The 20,521-nt window shown below is 39.8% G+C and overlaps 1 protein-coding gene across 2 annotated transcripts in view; it reads left to right on the top strand.

Annotated features, from left to right (window-relative positions):
- Positions 1-20,292, top strand: part of DMXL2 (Dmx like 2) — a 111,182-nt gene extending 90,890 nt beyond the window's left edge. Inside the window, exons 33-44 of one of the 2 annotated variants that reach the window (XM_075006469.1) lie at positions 2,658-2,775; positions 3,669-3,731; positions 4,128-4,214; positions 4,317-4,438; positions 6,301-6,439; positions 7,093-7,153; positions 7,634-7,761; positions 13,143-13,220; positions 13,902-13,993; positions 15,318-15,370; positions 17,547-17,764; positions 18,794-20,292. In XM_075006469.1, coding sequence (XP_074862570.1) covers positions 2,658-2,775; positions 3,669-3,731; positions 4,128-4,214; positions 4,317-4,438; positions 6,301-6,439; positions 7,093-7,153; positions 7,634-7,761; positions 13,143-13,220; positions 13,902-13,993; positions 15,318-15,370; positions 17,547-17,764; positions 18,794-19,003 — 1,369 coding nt within the window. In that variant the 3' untranslated portion in view covers positions 19,004-20,292. The remainder of the gene's footprint in view (positions 1-2,657; positions 2,776-3,668; positions 3,732-4,127; positions 4,215-4,316; positions 4,439-6,300; positions 6,440-7,092; positions 7,154-7,633; positions 7,762-13,142; positions 13,221-13,901; positions 13,994-15,317; positions 15,371-17,546; positions 17,765-18,793) is intronic. The other variant, XM_075006470.1, reaches the window with a different exon arrangement.
- Positions 20,293-20,521: the final 229 nt, after the last annotated feature.

Here is a 20,521-nt window from a genome sequence, read left to right as displayed (position 1 = left end):
GTAAGTTTTAACGTGATTGTGTCCTTCATATTTTCTTATACTGTAACTTCCATGGTAAAATACAAAAATGTTATGGTAAAATTCCCAAAGTATATTGTTAGCCTTACAACTTCTGCCATTTTTCAGTTTATACAAAATATAGGCTTATGTGAAAATAGATCTGAATTAGACCTATATTGGCAATTTTGATACTTTTTTTTATGTAACGAGTACTTTGATTGCTTGAACCACCAGTATGAAGCTTTAGATTTTAATACTGACCTGTGTGTAGGATCAATGAATTAAAAAAGCTGTTTTCTAGAAGATAGCAAAGGCTAGTACTGCATGCAGAGGCAATTACAATTAAAGCCTGCTACCAGGCACATTAAATCCTATATTGCATGTTCAAAAGTTTAGAAATGAAGAAACGCTTGTACTCTATTACAGTTACTTGTGAAATACTTTGACAATTACAAATGTGCAGTGTGAAAACATTTCATTTTAGTAGGTTGCAAACCATTGATACAGCATATTTGTATGTGCTGAATAGCATCATTTCAGGGGGAGAGCTGGGGGGGAGAAAAAAAACTTGCCATGCAAATTCAGTAAAAATATTACATTGCTGTTAGATAGCTTTGACCAGACTTAAACAGTAAAAACTGTAGCCATAATAATTTGGACTGGGTATGGAGGTGCAAAAAAGGAACTCCCCTTACTTAGGGTACTATTATTTCACAGGCTAATGCAGTCTTGCAGCACAATTTGATAATGCTAGATTGTACACCATCTAAATGTACATAAAATAAGGTTTCAAATGATAAACGATATGTGCACGCACACAGAGGGAGGGTGGGTACATTAGTAGTACTAGGCATCCTTCGAATCCGAGGGATCGTGGGTTTGCACCCCAGTTGGACTGATTTGAGCAGCGTCTTCCGTGGCTGTGCAATCCAATCCGGGAGTGGCACTGTGAGCAGCAGTAGGCAGATGTCGCTCTCGTATCACGGGCACGGATCTTCCTGAGGGCTCTCCTGTCTTCCCCTTCCTTCACCAAGGTAGTTTCATACATAACAAGAGCTTTCTTCGCTCCCTGTTTCCAGGCGTGCTTGTCTGAGGTGAGCGAATGCCAGGTGTTCATACTGATAGAGAGACCGCTGAGGTCATGCTTGCACGTGTCCTGTAGCGCAATTTAGGTCGCCCTTTCAGCCTCTTTCCAGATGCCAGTTTGCTGAAGAGGAGGTCCTTCGGTATTCGGCCATCCGTCATGCGTGAGACATGGCCCAGCGAGCGCATACGCCTCTGAGAAAGGTGAACATGGAGGCGGTGCCTGCCCTCTCAAGCACTGCGCTATTGGGGACCTTGTCCTGCCATGAGATACCGAATATGCGCCTAAGGCAGTGCATGTGGAAGGTGTTGAGCCGCTGCTCTTGTTTTGAGCGCAAAGTCCATGTTTCACCGGCGTACAACAGTGTGCTCAAAACACAGGCAGTGTAGACCTGCATCTTGGTGTGTACAGTGAGCTTATTGTTAGCCCATACTCTCTTCGTCAGCCCGGAGAACATGGGTACAGTACATTGTAAGATATAACCCCTTTTGGAGAGCCACCCAGTCTCTTTTGAATATTAGAAGGAAAATGTAAAAGCAGAGTTTATTTTACAGAGTTTATTTATGTCATCCCGATGGTATTTGGAGATGAGGAAATAGGAAGGAAGATCAGTGTAGATGGGATTGAACTAGAGAATATAGAGAAGTTCACGTATCTGCGGAACATAAGGTATGATCTAGACTGTAAGAAGGAAATAGCGACTAGAATAGCGAAAGCAAGAGCAAGTTTAAAGGCAATGGATAAGATCTGGAAAAGCAAAGTGATTAGCTTAGGAACAAAGCTGAGTGTCTTGAAAACGTGTATTCAGCAGCATGTTTTATGAACATAAGATAGGGATGATAACGAAAGATTCAAAGAGAAGAATATTAGCGTTCAAAAGGAGTTGTTGGAGAGAGATCCTGAGAATAGGATGGATGCAGAAGGTTACCAATAAGATACTATATAGCAAGATACAGTCAAAAGAGAACCGACTGCAGAAGGTTATACAAGGGAAGTTACAGCTATTTGGACATATTTGCAGAATGAACGACGGGCATGAAAAATCAAGACCCTGATATTCAGCATAATGGGCAGTTTGAATAAGAGAGGGAGATCCCACAAGGAATGGATAGATGATATAGTAGATGGGCGTGGAGCTAGTCTACAGAAACCAAGCTACTCCACGCTGGACAGGGATAGATAGAAGGAAATAGTGAGAGGCATCAGACACCAACGGGCCCTGAGCCCATGGTTGTTGATGATGATGATCATGCCATGATAATAATTGGAGAGTAAACTCAGCCCAATCTAAATATATTAGTGTATGTGAATCAAGGAAACAAGTTGTGACCCACAGTCCCTTTGGTTTCAGTAACTTTGTGTAACATGGTTTCACAGAGGATGTTCAGAAAAATTTCTGTTCCATGTGTTTTGTCTCAAATGGGACAAAGAGCATACAAAAAAATCCATCATTTTATTTCCTACTGAGCTGCATCTCAAGTGATCAGGGTCTCTTCATAGTCTTTTGTCCACATCTATTATGACCATGATGAATTATAAATTCAAAATTATATAAATATTTTTTTTCTTTCAGATCAAAGGATTATTCAGCACTTCCAGCAAAAAGACTATGGCATTTTCTTGTAAAACAAGAACTTCTTCAGGAGACCTTCGTAAGATATATATTCACCAAGAAAAGAAAGCAAAGTGAGGTAAACAAAACTAACACTTAAGGCTTCTGTTTTACATTTCATCAGTCATCAAGTGTTTCCAATCTAATTTCTGTTTTAATATTTTGATTTTGGTTGGCATTTCAGCTCCTATTTTTCACTTCAGCAGTGTTTTAAAACCAATCAGGCAGCATGCTGTTTATTAAAGTACAACACAGACTAAATTGTGTATTCTCCGACAAGGCATAGCTGAGTTTACAGTGCAAAATATATACACACACACACACGCATGCACAAACTGCATATTTAACACATTTTATCTTGCTGAAATAGTATATAGGATAACAGTCAAAATACTTGAATATTCTTGAATCTCTATGGCTTGTCAACGGTAGTATACTGAAGTAAACAATCACTTTGTTCAAATATATATGTATATAAGCATGTGTAATATATACATATACTTAATATTATATAGTGATATATAATATTGATTTTTATGAATATTATGAATACAACTGAAATGAGCTGCGATTACTTACTGTGTAACTAAAACTGGAAACAAGTGTACTACTTACTGTGTTAAAGCTTCCAGTAAGTATGAAGTTTGTGTGTGTATTGCTCCTCTATTTATTTATTATGTCGTACTTATTTTAAAGAAATATATATGTAAATTTATTTGCAAGTCTAATAAAATAGTGGGATAAATACTTCTTATACCATACATCATGTGTTCATCTAGAAGGCATTATGTTTTCAATGAGTTTATTTAGATTACTGTCTTAGTTTCTGTACCTTTTATAAAAATTACAAACATCTGTCATCATTTACTCAGAGGGATGGCCTTTTAAATCTAGGTTGGAATGTTTCATTCTTTTTTTTATATATTTGTTTGTGCATGTGTTTTGTGTTTGTGACTGTGTGGTGTTATGTAGTCTGTAGAAGATCGTGTGGAGCAGGTCAAACAAAACTGCGTAGCAGAAGATCACAAAAACAAGGTAGTATCCCTTCTCCCAAAACTTTAGTACATTCTAAAAAGTTCTGTGGGACTGGCTTTTCTAATATGACTGACAGAAGCTAAATGTTCTATGTAGTCTCTGTGTGGCAGACTCTTAATCAGTGCATTAACGTTGGATGTCCTATAATTGGGATAAGTGAACACCTTGTAAATTGTGTTACACACATACAACTTGTGCGCTTTTTTAAAAACTCATATGTACAGTTTCTGGCTTTTAGAACATCAGTGAGTGCACAGTCTAAAGTCTACCTTCCTAACCAGTGCTGAGGCCACTGAACTTTCTTGCATGAATTCCTACAGATTTTGTGGTCTGTCCATACCATGACAAAAAAACCCTGTTATACACCAATTAAAATTATCTCTAAATGTTTTGTAGGTTGAAGCGGATCTTGGCTACCCAGGGGGAAAAGCAAAAATAATTCACAAAGAGTCTGATATGATAATGGCATTTGCAGTTAATAAGGTAAAAGCCATTAATATTACTAACTGATTTATTAAATCATTGTTTGTGTTGTTCTAAGATCTTAATTAAAACTAGTGTTTATTATGTGTTTGTACCGTGCAGGCAAACAGCAGTGAAATAGTTTTAGCATCTACACATGATGTACAGGAACTTGATGTTTCGGCCCTATTGGCTGCTCAGTCATTTATATGGATTGGAGACGAATATGACAGAGAATCTAAAAGGTTGGTTTTTCTTTCTTTCAGTAATATGTAAGGCAACTTTTACTTTGCAAGAACAGACAACTGTAGATAGTTCACCTTTCATGGTTGTTAATAAACATATACTCTTCATCCACAGATGTCAAGGCAATTTACAAAGGCAGCTAAGCACCATGATCCTCAGTTTACAGTTGAGGAATTGGAGGCACACATTTTTGCATGACTTGCCCAAGTCACAAAGTTTGTTCACAGCAGGTCAGCAAATAAGACTAGAGAAGTGGGTCAGTGTGCACATCACACTACCCTCAGTTCCCTGCCTGAGTCAGAGAAGCTAATGATCCAGTTGGCTGACAAAATGTGGTGATGAATCCTGGTCATGTGACACCCTATGCTAAGCAGCAGCAGAGACGACCAGGTTTCCTGGTTCCTGTTCTGCTACTTTAGCCATTGGTTTTATTAATTTGATTGTATAAAAGATAGTCTTTTTTCAAAAGATATATGACTGCTTGAGGTAAACTAAATTTGCCCATGTTATAAATGTGTAAAAATTATTAATTTGTATTTCCTTTACCAGCATTTTCACTGCCAGGCCCTTTTTAGAATCTTAATTATATAATGAAGTTAACAAGCACTACTGTTAGTGTCAGGATTCACTGCACCTTTGGATTCCCACACACTGGGTCTTTGTCTAGGATACCCACTTGTGCTTTCAGGGTCCTGCCAATCACATTTCCATATAGTGATTTCCCCGGCACATTTGACTGTGGTCCAGCATCAGTGGTTAACTTTTTTTCCAAGGGACTACAAAGGTATATGCCAGTTACCAACCACACTGAAGGCAGAATACAATATTTTTAGGGTGAAAACATCTAAAAATGATGAGTTCCTATCTACATGCTAAATGCCTGTCAAAGGTCACCCATCAGGCTGTGGGGGCCTTCTTAGTAAATCCTTCCAACCCTTCCAAGGGGGTTGGGGTTCTCCTACGGCAGCAGGTCTGTCCATTTGCTGCATCAAAATAAAACCTCCTTTTTAAACCAAAAAGCTTTCTTTGACTGCTCGTGTCTGAAAATCCCCTTTGAACCAGCATACGTGAGCCTCACCAGGGAGGTGCTTCTGTGGAGGCGATTACAACCAATCCCCCTCCCTACCACTACTGTTTTCGGGTCCTAGAAGAAATGTGGTAGCCTCCCTTCTGGTGTGCATACAGTCCTTTTCTAGGGTGACCATATTTCCCTATGCAAAATACAGGGCACCCAGCAGAGTAGACTCTCCAGCTGCAGCTGCCAAGCAAGTGCAGCTCCCTGGCTGCCCAATGCCACAGGGTGCCTGAATGTGGCTGCCATCCTGGGGGGAGCCTCCCAGTTGCAGAGGGGTTGCCCTGCAGAAGAGGGGTAGGTTTGCTGGCCACCTGATGCCACCAGGCTCCAGGATTGCTGCAGGGATGCTCCCTGGCTCCAGCAGTGGCTACTCTGTAGGGGTTGCTGCCCTGCGGGGAGCAGCTCCCAGCTGCTACATGCCTCCAATTGCTGGGAATGGGGTTGCTGCTGCCTGTACTTGCCACACATGCTGTCTGGCCAGCTCCTAATTGATGTTACCTCCAACTGCAGCTGCGCTGACTTGGGGAAAGGGCAGCTCAGCAGGGGAGTGAATATACAGGACAATCAATTTTTGTTTGTGAAAAAGGGCAGGATGCCTACCTAAAATATGGGACTGTCCTGGTGAAAATGGGACAGATGGTCACTCTCTTCTTGTCCCACAATGATACATAAACCGTTCATAAACTAAATATAACCTGATCTCTGAAGACATAGCGTGCAACTGCAATCCGTTACTTAACAGAAATGTAATGGTGATTAAAGTATTACACTGGTATATTTTTACAGTTCAGATGACGTTGACTTTCGAGGTTCTACCACAACACTCACTCAGTCAAGTGCATCATCATTTGGAGTGAATCAAATGCAGTCATCTTCACCTATGCCATGGTTAGGTAGTGGACAAACTAGCACTGGAGCTGGTGTGGTACGTAGATGGTTTGTTTGCTATCTATGTAGTAGGTTAATGAAAAGATCTACACTAGGAAGCATGTTTTCATTTTGTTCTGCAATGATATAGGGCTGTCGTAGGACGGTCAGTAGTTGGCAAAAATACCTAATTATTAAAATCTTCTCTTACATTAATAATTTTGGATTGGCAAACCTTTAACTTTACTTGTTTCATCAATCAATGAATAGTGAAAACTAGATCCCCAACGCTTGTTAAAAAAATAGAGACTTTATTTTCTTTCTTCCACTGTTATAAATTAATACCTGACTATTGTTACATTTTTCCATGACAAGATTTCTTTTTTAAAATGCCTATTGAAAAGTAATACTTAACTTTTTGTTACAGACTCAAAATCTGAAAAGTAAAAGTATGATGTCCTTCAGTGAGACGTGCCTGAAGTTGAGCATTTGCTTAGGTTTCAGGAATTTAGGCCTTAGTTGTTGTGTTGCAGCTAAAACTAGTTGGATCAGAATATGGTTAACAATTAACTATCTATAGTTAGGAGACAAAAAGACAGTCCATGCTGTAGTAATACATACAATATTCTGAATTCATGTAAGTTTTCTACACTTGTTCAAAAGTATTGCTAATCTTTGAAGTTCAAAAATTGAATTTTTTTTTATACAAAGCTTATTAAAAGAAATCTGAATAATGTCAAGAGAATGGCTTCGCATCCAGTCCATCAGTATTGTAAGTATTTTCTATTTAGTAATATGAAAACAAAAAAGTATGTGTTTTTCAAAATATAATATAGGTTGAACCTCTCTAGTCCAGCATGCGCGGGAGCTGACTGGGGCCAGATGAGAGAATTTGCCGGAAAATGGGAGGTCAGTATTGTCTAGCACATTATCAACACTTCCACTGCTTACTGGACTCTTAGAAGATATTTAGGGGTAAATTAGAGGTAAATAAAAGCACAGAATACTAAGGGGCAGGACTGGTGGCTGTAAACAAGCTTTATGAGGTCATGGGAAACATGGCCACATCCATGATAAGTGGTCTGCCAGCTAACTAAAATCATGCTGAATTACGGGTGTTGCTGGATGAGAGAGTGCCGGGTTAGAGAGATTCAACCTGTACAAAATAATTTTATTATTTTTCTTGTTGATTTAACACATCAATTACTTTACATTAACTACTTTACACTACTTCTCCCCCTACCTCCCCAAGATCTTACAGGAGCCCAAGATGGTAGCGTTCGAATGTTTGAATGGACAAGGCCACAGCAGTTAGTATGTTTCCGACAAGCTGGCAATGCAAGGGTTACTAGAATGTATTTCAATTCCCAGGGCAATAAGGTATGTACTTTGTTATTAAAATCAAAGACACTGTTACTTATTCATTGCTATGATACCTGATTGAATTATTTCCTTTTGGTTTTGCTGTGTATGTTGCTGTTTGGGCATTGTTTTGGGTTTGTTTTTTTTTTTGGTTGATGGTTTTTTATTGTCTGATTTTCCATGGTCTCAAAAAGTTTAACAAACACCTCCATGGATGCCTTAGCCACTTTTTAACTGGGGGAGCACAAAAATGTCTAGATTGTGTTACAATGCAGAAGTGATTTGCTTCTACACCTATAAAACAAACACTGTTAAAGTTGGACGTGGATATATAAATTCAGACACCCTTGAAATAATACTTGCTGTATTCAGTAAGAAACTTTCAATATTCATACTAAAGCTTATTGTAGAGACTAATGCTTTATGATTTGTTCTAGAAACAGTGATTACCCTGTGTAATCCAGCTTGAAGTCAGCGGAGCTGCTCAGTGCATAGTAATTTTTTGCAAAACCAGACCCTTATTTTGATTGTGTAAGGCCTCATTTAGTAGGAACTAGGTTGTAGAACCTTTGCTCTGTGGGGGAAGAGTTGCTTATCTAAGTATCCAAATGAGTAATGGCTTCAACATTTTGACCTTAAATAGAATTTTGATGAAGGGCAGTCAACCTGGGCAAGGGCCATCAGTGACTATGTATGACAAAAGAAAAGTGGAATATTATGGCTGTATATATCCTCATAGTACTATGCATAAATTGGTTGTCCAAAAATATTATCTGATTTATTGCTCCATTGTCAGTCAAGCTCAATATTGAAAATAAACTATCTTGCAGTTTAAGTACCGAGAGACGTTTGCACTAGTCCAGGTTGAACCTCTCTGGCCCAGAATCTGAAGTCCAGCAGGACCATGGATGTTGCTGGAGCAGTGAGTTCTAGCAGCTAGGAGTGAGGGGCTGGGAGCCGAACTGGACTGGCAGCCACCCTCCAAGACAGAGGCTGGAATTAACTTCCCCTCGTCTGGCACACTCCCTCGTTCAGAACTGATCAGGTCGTGAGAATGCCCAACCAGGAAGTCCAAGCTGTATTAAAGAGTTCAGTCTAGAGACATCAGGTATTTTCAGGAGAGTGGCATAAATACAATACCAGATTTATGTTTTCTTGCTTGTTATAGTGAACACATTTTGCAGAAGTGTCTGGAGAAAAGCTGTAGCATGATTACAAATATATTTTTGTTATTTCTCTGACAGAGATGCAGATGACTCAAACTTTGAAAATCATCTAAGGCTTGATTCAGTTGTGCTATCTGGCTGCTCTGTGCTGCTCCACTGGAGCAAAGAAGCTGTAAACATGCTTTACCTCTCTCATATGTAGCAGAATCCTATGATGCACAGAGCTGCTGTTAGTATACATACTTCACTTTTGGTGTGGTCTGTGGGGTTAGGATGTATGGCTGGGGTTCCCCTGAGGCCAGATATTGCCAGCTACTCGAGTGGCTCTGTACAACCACGAGCCAGCGGACATTACTTAGAGCAGACTTCAGGCTGCTATAACTTATATTGGTGGGCTCAATCCTTGCCCAGACAGCCCTGTAATTGGGAAGGATAAAAGGGGCTTTAAAATCTCCTTCTCCCCCACTTTCTCATCACTCACACAGGTCTTACAGAAAGAATCTGGACCAAGAAATATGGCCCTCATTTTTTAATCTATAATTTTTTAATTTTTGATTTTCTCCTCATTCTGTGCTAATAGGTATTTTTGTGAAAACTAGGGCCCAGATTCATTCATACACTCCCGTTTGCTTTGTGGCACCCTGAGGATGTAAATCAGCTGTACACCACACTTAACTAAAATAGGTGAGGCATGCAGTTGATCTGGTACATAATTTGTTTCCGAAGTGGTCAACTACTCAGTATCTTACTGCTTCAAGTCAAAGTTCTTTTTGCTAATGTAACCATTACAAAGAGCAACTCATTTTTGATCTATATGGAAGACTTTGAATAAGCATTAAGCCTGATACTCCCCTCTGGTTTATCAGTTTTTGCCACTGTAATGCCATTGGTGCCTGCAGAAGCATCCTGGCGTAAAGCTAGAGAAATTAATTTAAATCAGTTCTGTTTATAGATCTTATAGCTTCTGTGTTCTCCTCCCCCATGTTTCATAGTTTGGAATAAAAACAGGATTTTATTGAACAATTTGTCTCCTGTTTATCCTCACACAAAAATAATCCCATCTTTGTAACATTGCAGTTGATTGCTGTGGAGGAGATGTTATAGACAGAGGATTAGTACTTCAGGTAGGAAAAGAACATGAAAGACAAGAGGAACCTCTAGACAGGAGATAAATTCTGTTTTTCATTCAAATATTTGTACAAGTAAAAGGAAGAGAAAACAGAAGATCTGTTGAACTGGCAGAATTGGTTTTGCACATTTTTCTGTAAGGTGACAGTGGTCCTAAGGAATCATTTAATAGACATTACAAAGTGGTGGTGACTGATTATATGGCTTAGAGCTCAATAAGAAAATATTCTCCTGTCCGACAAAAATATTTTGAGATTTCAAAAACTTCCCCGTTGTGCATCAGGACAAAACGGAGACCTTTCAACATTTTTTCCACAAAAAAACTGAGTGAGACACCCACCAGTCTCGTGGATAGGGCTCTAACCATGGATGCAGGAGACCCAGTTGCAAGTCCCTATTCAGAATCAGACTTTCCCAAACTTGAACCAAGTAAATGTATTGTATTGGCTGTTCTGGAGTGGGTGTCTGCCTCTGGTTCTGACCAGAAATTTCATTCTGGATCCAAGAAGCCATCCGTAAACTGACATGTTCCTGCAAAAATGTCAACAACTCAGCATTTTCCATAAAACAAAACCCCATTTAGTCAGCTTTACTCTGAAGTGATAGTGGCTACATCTACACTAGCCCCAAACTTCGAAATGGCCACACAAATGGCCATTCCCATGAGCAGATGGGAATAAGGGGACTTCGAAGTAGGCGGGGTCGTTTCAAAAAGGAGCCCCGTCGGGACGAGCCGCGCGGCGGCGAGGCACGTCAATTTCGAAGCGCTGCAGCTGCCCGCATGCTAATGAAGCGCTGAATATGCATTTCAGTGCTTCATTAGTAAACTTAGAAATGGTCATTTGTGTGGCCATTTCGAAGTTTGGGGCTAGCGTAAACATGGCCAGTGACATGCAGGTGAGATAGTTGTGCCCTGTTCACTGCCTCATCTGTTTGTTCTTCCCACAAATCCACTGCCACTGGGCTACCAATTCCATCTCCAACCTAAAAGCAACTTCAAAAGCTCTTAATTCATGAGGCAGACACTCTTCCTTCTCTTCATCTCAAAACCTGAACCATTCTGTTCTTCTAAAATGGGGTTCTCAGCTGCCTGCTGACAACAAAAATTACTACTCAATCTCAGGAATGGCAACTGAAGCCTGAACCTGCCTAAGCCACACTCTGCTGGGCAGAAGACCAAAGCTGCAGGCTTCAGCCCTTGAAAGGTGCCTGTAACCTGTACACACCACACAGGGCTGAAGTAAGGCTCAGCCATGAGCCCTGGCCCAACAAGTCTTAAGTCAGCCCTGGTGACCTCATTAAATGGGATCACAACCCACTTTGGGGTCCCAACTCAACGTTTGATAATTGCTGTTCTAAAACTTAATTAGGCTGACAAACTAGGCAGGCAGCACTTAGTGCCAAATCAGTAACAGATGGTGGCAGATTTAAGAATAAGGGCTGACTGCAGGGAAGGACAGAAGCATGCCTAGTGTGTGGTTCAGAACTGAAGGTGCATATTTGGTCCTGGCTGGACAAATGAAAAGAGGCTGATGCTAGTGATTAGCTACAGCTTGTTCCCCTCAGCCTGGGACCAAGTCTGGCCAAAGAATCCTCTACCTGAAAAAGGAACCCAGTGGAGTCCTCCAGATTGTGTGATGTCCCCACAAGCAAAGGGCTAGACTAGAAATCTCGCGTATCCTGAACGATTTCATTTGAGCAGCCTCCAAAATTCCACTGTAGTCCTTCATTTCTCTGACCCACTTATGCTTACTGCACACACCAATTTCTGTCTGCCTCCCTTGTCTGGAGAAGGCCGAGTGTCCTCTTGGCCATGATTTTACTGTGAGGTTTAAAAAAAAGAATAAGTGTGTCCACTGTATCTTTTTGATTTAAACTAGAGCATTTGCCAGCTGGCAGGCATCTCCTGTTCTGCTTCCTGCACGTGCTTAAGGCTTTGAAGCACCCCGTAACATAAATGTGTTAAGCCCTCTTGTTCCAAGGAGGTAAATGTCTCACAGCTGGTGAAACACGTGGCACATACAAAATGCCTGTGTGTGTTCTAAAGGTTTAACTGCTACTCCTTTGTGCTGATCTGCTTTGCCATGCATCATACGGTGCAGTTCCTCCCTACTCATCACTAAGTCACGGACACCACATGTTCTTGTTTTTGTTAATTCAGCTTGTTTTGTTAGGGTGTTGGGGTATCCGTTCTAACATGTGTATTTAAAATTAAAAAAATTTTTAAAATAAAGTAATTTGCTTCAAGCTTATTGGGCAATGTTGTCAAAAGCGCCCCAGTCCCAGTTTCAAAAGAGAGCGTCATCGTGTAGGATCACTTCAGAGAGATTAAGAACTTGCCTGATGGTGCATGACAAGCCAGAACATGACTGTACAGTGTACTAGCCTGTTGTGCGCTGAATGGACCTCTCCACCACACAGTAGTTAGTTCCACATAGTGGTTTGGCCTCGGGCTGGGACTGGACAGACACTTATAGGGGGATGTGCTAAGCACTTGGCTCTAGCCTTACTGTCACACTCCCTCTGGCTCAGTGAATATATGAGTATTTATACAAAGTATAATAGCTTCAAGAGGAGAGACTGAAGGCCAGGTACCCCAGAATATCCTCTAACTTGGTAGCCAGGTCATTCACCTGGGCCACTGGAAATCTGGGTTCACGTCCCTGTTTCAGATCAGGTGGAGAGGGGATTTGAACCTGGGTTGGGTGTTGGTGGAGGGAAAGTGTAATTTATCAATCCCTGTAGGGTTTAAGCAGTGAGACACTTGGCAGCATCAGGATGTAGCTGCTTTGTGCAGGCTCACTGATGGAAATTTAGGCACCAGCTGAACAGAGGCTTTGAGGGTCTAAACTTTGGCTTTAGGCACCTAAATGCCTCTATGGCTTTGGGCGTAAGTGCACAAGTCATTTCTGAAAATGGAATTCAGGCTGTGGAATCACATAGGTGCCTCTCAGATTTTTTTTACCCATTGTGTTTAATATACATGCAGCTATTTCAACTGGTTTTAGCGTTTTGTTAAATATCAGACACGTGATGAAAAGGTAGCACTGCGCCTCAGAGACCTCTTCAGCAGTTTAAAGAGTAAATGAACCTTGTTTCTTCCAGTGTGGTGTGGCTGATGGAGAGGGATTTTTAAGTATTTGGCAAGTCAACCAAACAGTATCTAATCCTAAACCCTATCTGGTGAGTAAGACATCATTCTGTCTTTTAGTAGAGAGACTATTTTAGGAACCAAGTCTGAGTATCTTCTGTTTCAAATAGGTTAGCAGCAGGTTCAAATAAATTCTTGATTAGTGTTCTTCTCTGCTGTGCTAATTGGCAGACTATCAAATCAAGTATTCTGTTTGATGGATGCAGCTTTAAAGAATTCATTTCAGAGTGAACAGCAAGCCAGAATAGGATTACAGATATAATTTATGTTGCCTTTGAATGTAGTAAATCAACAGTTTTGTAAATCAAGCTTTTTTCAAAAATAAATAACTTCACTCTTCAATTCTTTGTTGTTAATTATACAGCACACAAAGCCATCATTTAATTGTGAATTCAGATTGATCAGACATATATTGTACTCTATTTGTCACAATTTAATTACACAATGAATTATTTTGAATTTTTTAAAACCTAGAACTTCTAATAAGTTGTAATTCTAAAAAATACTTCAAAAATTGTATTTTTGTTCTTTTCATTTTCAATGATAATTCATTACTAAAATCCCTGTAGGAAGCAAACAGGGCTTATGTTTAAAGCTTTTGATACTCTATTGCTAGAGATATATATGATTGAATATATTTAACATTGTTAGTCATTTTGAAATATAGGTGATGAGACTGCATATTGTTGATGGTGCTTTGTTTTATCTTGTAGAGTTGGCAGTGTCATAGTAAAACCACAAGTGACTTTGCATTCGTTACCTCCTCAAGTCTAGTGGCTACATCTGGGCAGTCCAACGATAACAGGTGTGTTAAAGAGTATTCAGTCAAAAAATAGACACAGATATCTAACCTAAGAAGTTAAAGGTATTCACCAAAGCTACCTGTTTTCACACAAAGCTACACTCAATGGGTCTTGTGCCTATCAGTTAGGAAACCAGAATTTTGAAGCCCAATGTTCTAACAGCTGTTGAATTCCCTTATGCCATGCTTTCAGTTTCTTTCTGATGACTAGTTCTCCTTATTCTCTTGGCTCCTCCGTGTGCCTCATGGCTGAGTGCTGAATTACCTTTTTTCCTCCGTTATTGAATTAAGCATGTATTAGTGAGGCCTGACTGCCTGGAATCTAGGGGTTTTGATGGAGCACCTCTTTTTTATTGTGTTCTGTTTATAAATTATTTTGTGTCCTTCATTTCTAATATGTCTGTCTTTAATATTACCCCATGCTTTCCAGACATCCGAACTGCAGCTAGTTCGAATAGATACATTTGTACTGAGTCGGGGGCCATAAATACAGGATGTGCTCCTGTTTGTGATATTGAACAGCTTGTGTGTAAGACTAACATTAAGGGTCTGTGTACATGTGCTTTGTTCCACACTAGCATGTTGTGCATGAACAGCTCTTGCACACTAGAAGTTTCCTGTTTTATACTAATGTAGTTCTGTTTCAAACTGTACTACGTTACTGTGCACTAGGAAAATTCTTAATGCACAACACCAGGATCCCAACTGGCCAGTTAGTGTACAACATGCTAATTGAGACTAAAATTTAAACCTGTCCATTTCATACAAAAGCACTGTGTAGACAAGCCCTTAGCCTTCAAGGAAGGCAGAGTCAAGCATAATTCCCCACTGGAGTTTTGGAAGTTTTTCAAAGCCTTGACTGACTGACTCACCTGGAGTTAGGCTCTTACTGTCATCTGTGCTTTTGCATGTTTTCCCCTGTAACTGCAAAGGGGAAATGGGGCTCTGTTGATGTCAGAACATTGCTCCCTGTGCTGCTCTGTGTTAAGGTGGAGAGCGAAGGGCTCAGACTGGAGCCTTGTTTAAAGACCATCATTAGCTCCTCCACTGGTGTTCTTATCCACATTACCAGTAACAATACGGAAACTCAGCAGCCTTGAACTCTCTCTCTCTGTCTCTCTCACACACACAGACACACACCATTCTTTATTCTGCTTGTTGGGGAATGAAGATCTTTGGGGCTGGAGTCTTTGTACTTGGCAGTTAGCGACAAATTCTCCTCTTATACTCTGACATAGCACTTCATCACCCTCTAAGTGACATGCGCTATCGAGTAGCTTATTTAGTAAGGTGCCAGCCATCATGACTTGTTTTGTTTTCCCACCAGAAATGTGTGCTTGTGGGACACCTTGGTATCACCTGGTAACAGTCTCATTCATGGTAAGTACTGCTATAAAATATATATCAGGTTTTAATGGTTAAAGAATCGAGTGGGATTTGTGTGTGGCTTTTGAGAGAAAACTGTTCATCTGGGCTCTGATGATGCACTGTGTTTTGACATGGGACTCTGATGATGTCAGGACATTGGTCCCTGTGATGCTCTATGTTGATAAGCTGGAGAGCAAAGAGCTCAGACTGGAGCCTTGTTTTAAGACCAACATTAGCACCTTCACTGGTGTTCTTGTCCTGATTACCAGTAACAATAGAGAAACGCAGCAGCCTTGGACTCTCTCTCGCTCTCTCTCTCTCGCACATCCTCTCTTTCTTTATTCTGCTTGTTAGGGAATGAAGATCTTTGGGGCTGGCATCTTTGTGCGTGTCATACAGTAGAAAGAGGCTGATTTCCCTGCTGGTGCCTGATACAGTGCTCAGCTATCTACCAGATATCTTGTAACTCAGGCTGGGTCCAGGTTTAATCAGGAGGAGACCTCTTAGAGTGGAATTGTGTTAATGGCTGTCAAACACTGTAGAGTCAATCTTCGGGTGCCACCTTTGCAAGTCAGCTGTAATTGTGAAGAACACTTTGAGCATTGTGTTCATAGGCTGCCATTCTGAGATACCATGTAGTATTCCTGAGATTACAATGTATATTTTACTACTGTATTGTCCCATTCCTGATTTCCTAAACAGAGTACATTTAATTCAGCAGTGGTGGTGAACTGTCTATTTTCAACGGACATATTCATTTGTTTCATGAATTTATTTGTCTGGGTCCAGTAATTTCATCTTTTACTTCAATAAGTCAGAATCCAACTTGTGTTTTAAAAAGTCTCATCTGAAAACAAAATTATTTTTGTATGTATGCATGTAACCAGTAATCAGTGCATTTGCTCAAACAACTGTAGCACTTATACTTGCAAGTTATAGGCAAATTTTTGTACGCACATTTTAAAAATACAGGCTGTAAAATACGGTTTGTTTCTGGAGGACAGGGGTCTGCAACCATGCAGCTTGAGAGCTGCATGTGGCTCTTTAAGGACTTCTTTGTGGCTCCTGCCACTATGATTATGAAGTAAAAAAACCTTCCTTATTATTGTGTATAAATGGTGAACATCTAAATATCCAACAATGAACAACTCCTAACTTCATGCGATCTTGAAATGTCAAATAACTCCCCTTTTAATATGTGCAGAACGTTGTGGCGTATGATACTGTATCAGTGTTTTCACTGTGTTGCTAATAAAGTCTTATTCACATACATTGTGGCTCGAGTGTTTTGCTGTTCTGGTTGCTGACCCCTGCTGTAGGATGTCATTGAAGTACTGTATATCAATTTTAAAAGAAAGTGAAACGGAGACCCTGTTAAGAAAATAGCATTTGATTCCAGAACTGAAGATCATAATGAACGTACACAATGGCTGTCTCTACACATGCCCCCTCCTTTTGCACAAAGGCGCCTCTTGAGCATAATGGCGGACACACTTGATTCCAAAGTGCCGCTTTCAGAACACACACTGCCCATGTAGATGGTGGCCTTTCAAAAGGACCCTCTTGACCTTGAAAGTCCCTTCTTCCTATTTGGTTTTAGGAAGGAAGGGGCATTTGAAATCAGGGACTCCTTTTGAAAGGCCCCCGTCTACACAGGCAGCATATGTTCCAAAAGCAGCACTTGCGAATTGCGCGTGACTGCCATTATGCCAAAGAGGTGCTGCATATTCATGTCAGTGCCTCATTGGCATCTTCTGAAGTGCCTCATTAACATGTGTAGACACAGCCAGTATTGTCAAATTAAATTTGCACAACCTTATTTTGGGTACTTTCTAGTTTTTGAATGTTCAACTTTACAACCTTCATGTTCTTTTAAGATAGTTTTTAATGTAATTTAACATGCAGTATGAATTTTGTACATTCTGAAATTTAACATGTCAACCTGAGATATGTTTAAACTATAAAGCAAAAGTTAACAGATTAAAGGAATAATAGAATCTGGTTCTGCAGCTGTGTTGAACATACAGAGTAATACAAAGTTTGTCATCTATATAGCATTAACCGTATACATTCAAAAGGGGGATATCAAATCAAATAATACTAGTCACCTTTTGGAATAGCACTATACTTTCAAGTTGAAAGTTATGCAAGACTGCAAATCTATAACAATTTACAATGTGTCTCTTAGCCTTCACTTGTCATGACCATGGTGCCACAGTACTTCAATATGCACCTAAACAACAACTGCTGATCTCTGGAGGCAGGAAAGGATGTGTCTACATCTTTGACATCAGACAGAGACAAATCCTTCATACCTTCCAAGCACATGACTCTGCTATTAAAGCTCTTTCACTAGACCCTTCTGAAGAATACTTTGCAACAGGCTCAGCCGAAGGTAACATGAAGGTAAGATTATGAAGTGGCTGACTGTGACATAACTCGTATATGGAAAAAGCACAGTGCATTATGCTGAATTATTTAACTTAAATTTATTACTGTATTTTCCCTTTCAGAATGTTCTTGTTTTCCTGTGGATTTCTTTTTCCTGCATCAGTGCTAAAGTAATTGTTAAAATGAACAGGCAGACAGTTTATGGATAGGGTAGTCACAGTAACTTACTATGTCAAATTCTGAACAGTATTAACCAGTTGTATTGAGATAGTGCCTAGGAATCCCTGTCATGGGCCAGTAGATGCTCTGCTAGATGCTGCAAAAGCACACGCCCTGTTCTACAGGATTTATAATCTGAATACAAGAGGAAAGACCACTGGTTAATACAGCAGAGAGAGTGTACCAAAGCTTTAACCTTAGCTACAACATGCTACATGGTGCATGATGTTTCATAGTCAGATAAGAGAACTGCTGCTTCCAACCACTTTGCAAGAGCCTAATGGCCTAAACCTACATCACTGAACTTGAGGACTCTCCATGCTTTGGAGAACTGGGTCCTAAGTCAGAAGCTCTCATAATGCACCAGTGAAATAGGGAATTAGAGCCAGATTTTTTCCCCTGTTCCACCAGAGGGAACTTCTCAGCTTGCATAAAAGTAGTTTCTTTGACATATACCCCTCCTGTTTCCATCCCCATCACCTGAGATAAGTAAAGAGTGGGAGAGTAGAGCAGGATGTGCAAGACATGGTCACATTACAGTGGAGGCGAGCTCTGCTCCTCTGTGTGAATTCACATGGTTGCTTAAGAGACCCGTAGACACCTGTCATCCACTAAAGCAGCCTGAAGGCCACTCTAGTTTAACCCAGCACAAGAGCATCTTGAGAATCCTGGAACTGAACAACTCTCTCTCTGAGTATCCATATTTTCTTTCCGTTCTTCAGTGCTGAAAGGCTTTTGAGGCAGGAAAAGTTTTGGTCCAGATTTTCAATAGAACAGGCACTTTTTAAACTTCATTCTCTCTTTTCTGTCCTCCTCTTAATCTAGGTCTGGAGACTGGCAGGCTATGGTTTAATTCATTCATTTAAAAACGAACATGCCAAACAGTCCATATTCCGAAATATTGGTGCTGGAGTCATGCAGATTGAAACTGTGCAAGACAACCGCATATTTTCCTGTGGAGCAGATGGCACACTGAAAATGAGAGTTCTCCCTAATGCTTTCAACATCCCCACAGGCATTTTTGATGTTCTATAGATTTGTGCTTTTTCGTCCTGTTTTCTATACAGTTCCGTTAAATAGTTACAATGCAGTGAGATGCATTAGTGAAAGGAACCATTGTACGTTGCTATCAGAGCAGTTACTGCAACATTAAATATTACGTGAAACTGAAAAAAGGTTGACTTTTAAAACAGGTTTCTTGAGCAATGCATACGTGGATTAGGGAGAATGAAAATGCATGTAGTGCATTGTTAAAACAAAGAATAAAACCCACTAAAGGCCTAGGTAGGTTAGGGCTCAATAACCTACAGCAAGTCTCCTTTAGTAAGCATATTATACAGATTCTAATTGTAATCACAGACATATATAAGTACCGTGGCTCTAAATACAGTCAGTAAGTCATTTGTTATGTGATTTGGGTTTTATTTTTCTTCCAGCTCTTGCCACTAATTTAAGCATGTCTACCACTTCTCATTTAAGAAAACCAGCTGGTTGTAATGAAGGATATTCAGCATTTTAAAGATTTTGTAGGCCAACAAAGTGTAATAGATGCAAAAGCTGTGGAACAATGTGCAATGAAGAATGTACTGTGAGATATATGTATTGTTTTATGCTGATATTTTTACCAGGTAGTATTAATACCCAATTGATACTATACATTACATGTATACATTTTTTAAATGCAACGTTTTCTTAATTTGCACACTACCTTTTCTTTGACGGTTGTGTTTTATATTTTGGAGATCTGCCTTTAAATTAGGAATGTAATGTGAACGTTTAATGTTTGTAGTGAAGAAAAGCAGGTTTTTAATTAGCTTTTAGTTATGAAACTATTCATATTTATCCAGGGAAAAAGAAAGACTTCCTTAAATGAAGCTACATAAAAAAATACCATTGTAACATACAATGCCATATTTCTGGTGAATGTCAGGCTTTATCTGGCCAGCTAATAAATAGTTGATAAAATTGGTAATTCAAGTTATTACCACAGCATATTGTATAAACTATGCAGTGTTCAATATTGTTTGCTTGTAATATACTAGCCACTGTTGTCATATTTAGATGTATTTTTCTGCATAAACAAAAACCATGGTCTTAAGATATTGGAACAGATGTCTGTGTATTTATATGTTAACTAGTTGTCTTACTACTTCAATGAAAATTTTGGTGTCTGTGCTGGAATGTAAAATATAACAGGATAAAATGCACCTTTTTCCAAAGGGGATTTTAATGGCTGGTAGTGATGTATGGATATGAAAGAAAAGGAAGTGTCATTTTTTTAGTTTTACCTTTGTAAGTTAAATAAATTCCTTTTATTTCATGGACCAGGTTAGTTCCTGTGCAGTCTTTTGTCTTTCACTTAGGCTAGCTGAAACTTCAGTATCATGATGCGATCTGGAGTCAGCAGTAGGGCTACCATGGTAATTGTCAAGAGAAGAGGTTTGCAGTCAGAATTGCTTTTGTCTTTTGCTGCTCCCAAACTATATAATATTAGCAGAACTAAAGTTCACTTTCTACATTACAGGCAGCTACACTGAAAGTATGTCTGACCCC

The sequence above is a fragment of the Carettochelys insculpta genome, chromosome 12, assembly GCF_033958435.1.
Source record: "Carettochelys insculpta isolate YL-2023 chromosome 12, ASM3395843v1, whole genome shotgun sequence".
Classification (NCBI taxonomy): Eukaryota; Metazoa; Chordata; order Testudines; family Carettochelyidae; genus Carettochelys; species Carettochelys insculpta.
This window is presented reverse-complemented; position numbering and strand designations above follow the sequence as displayed.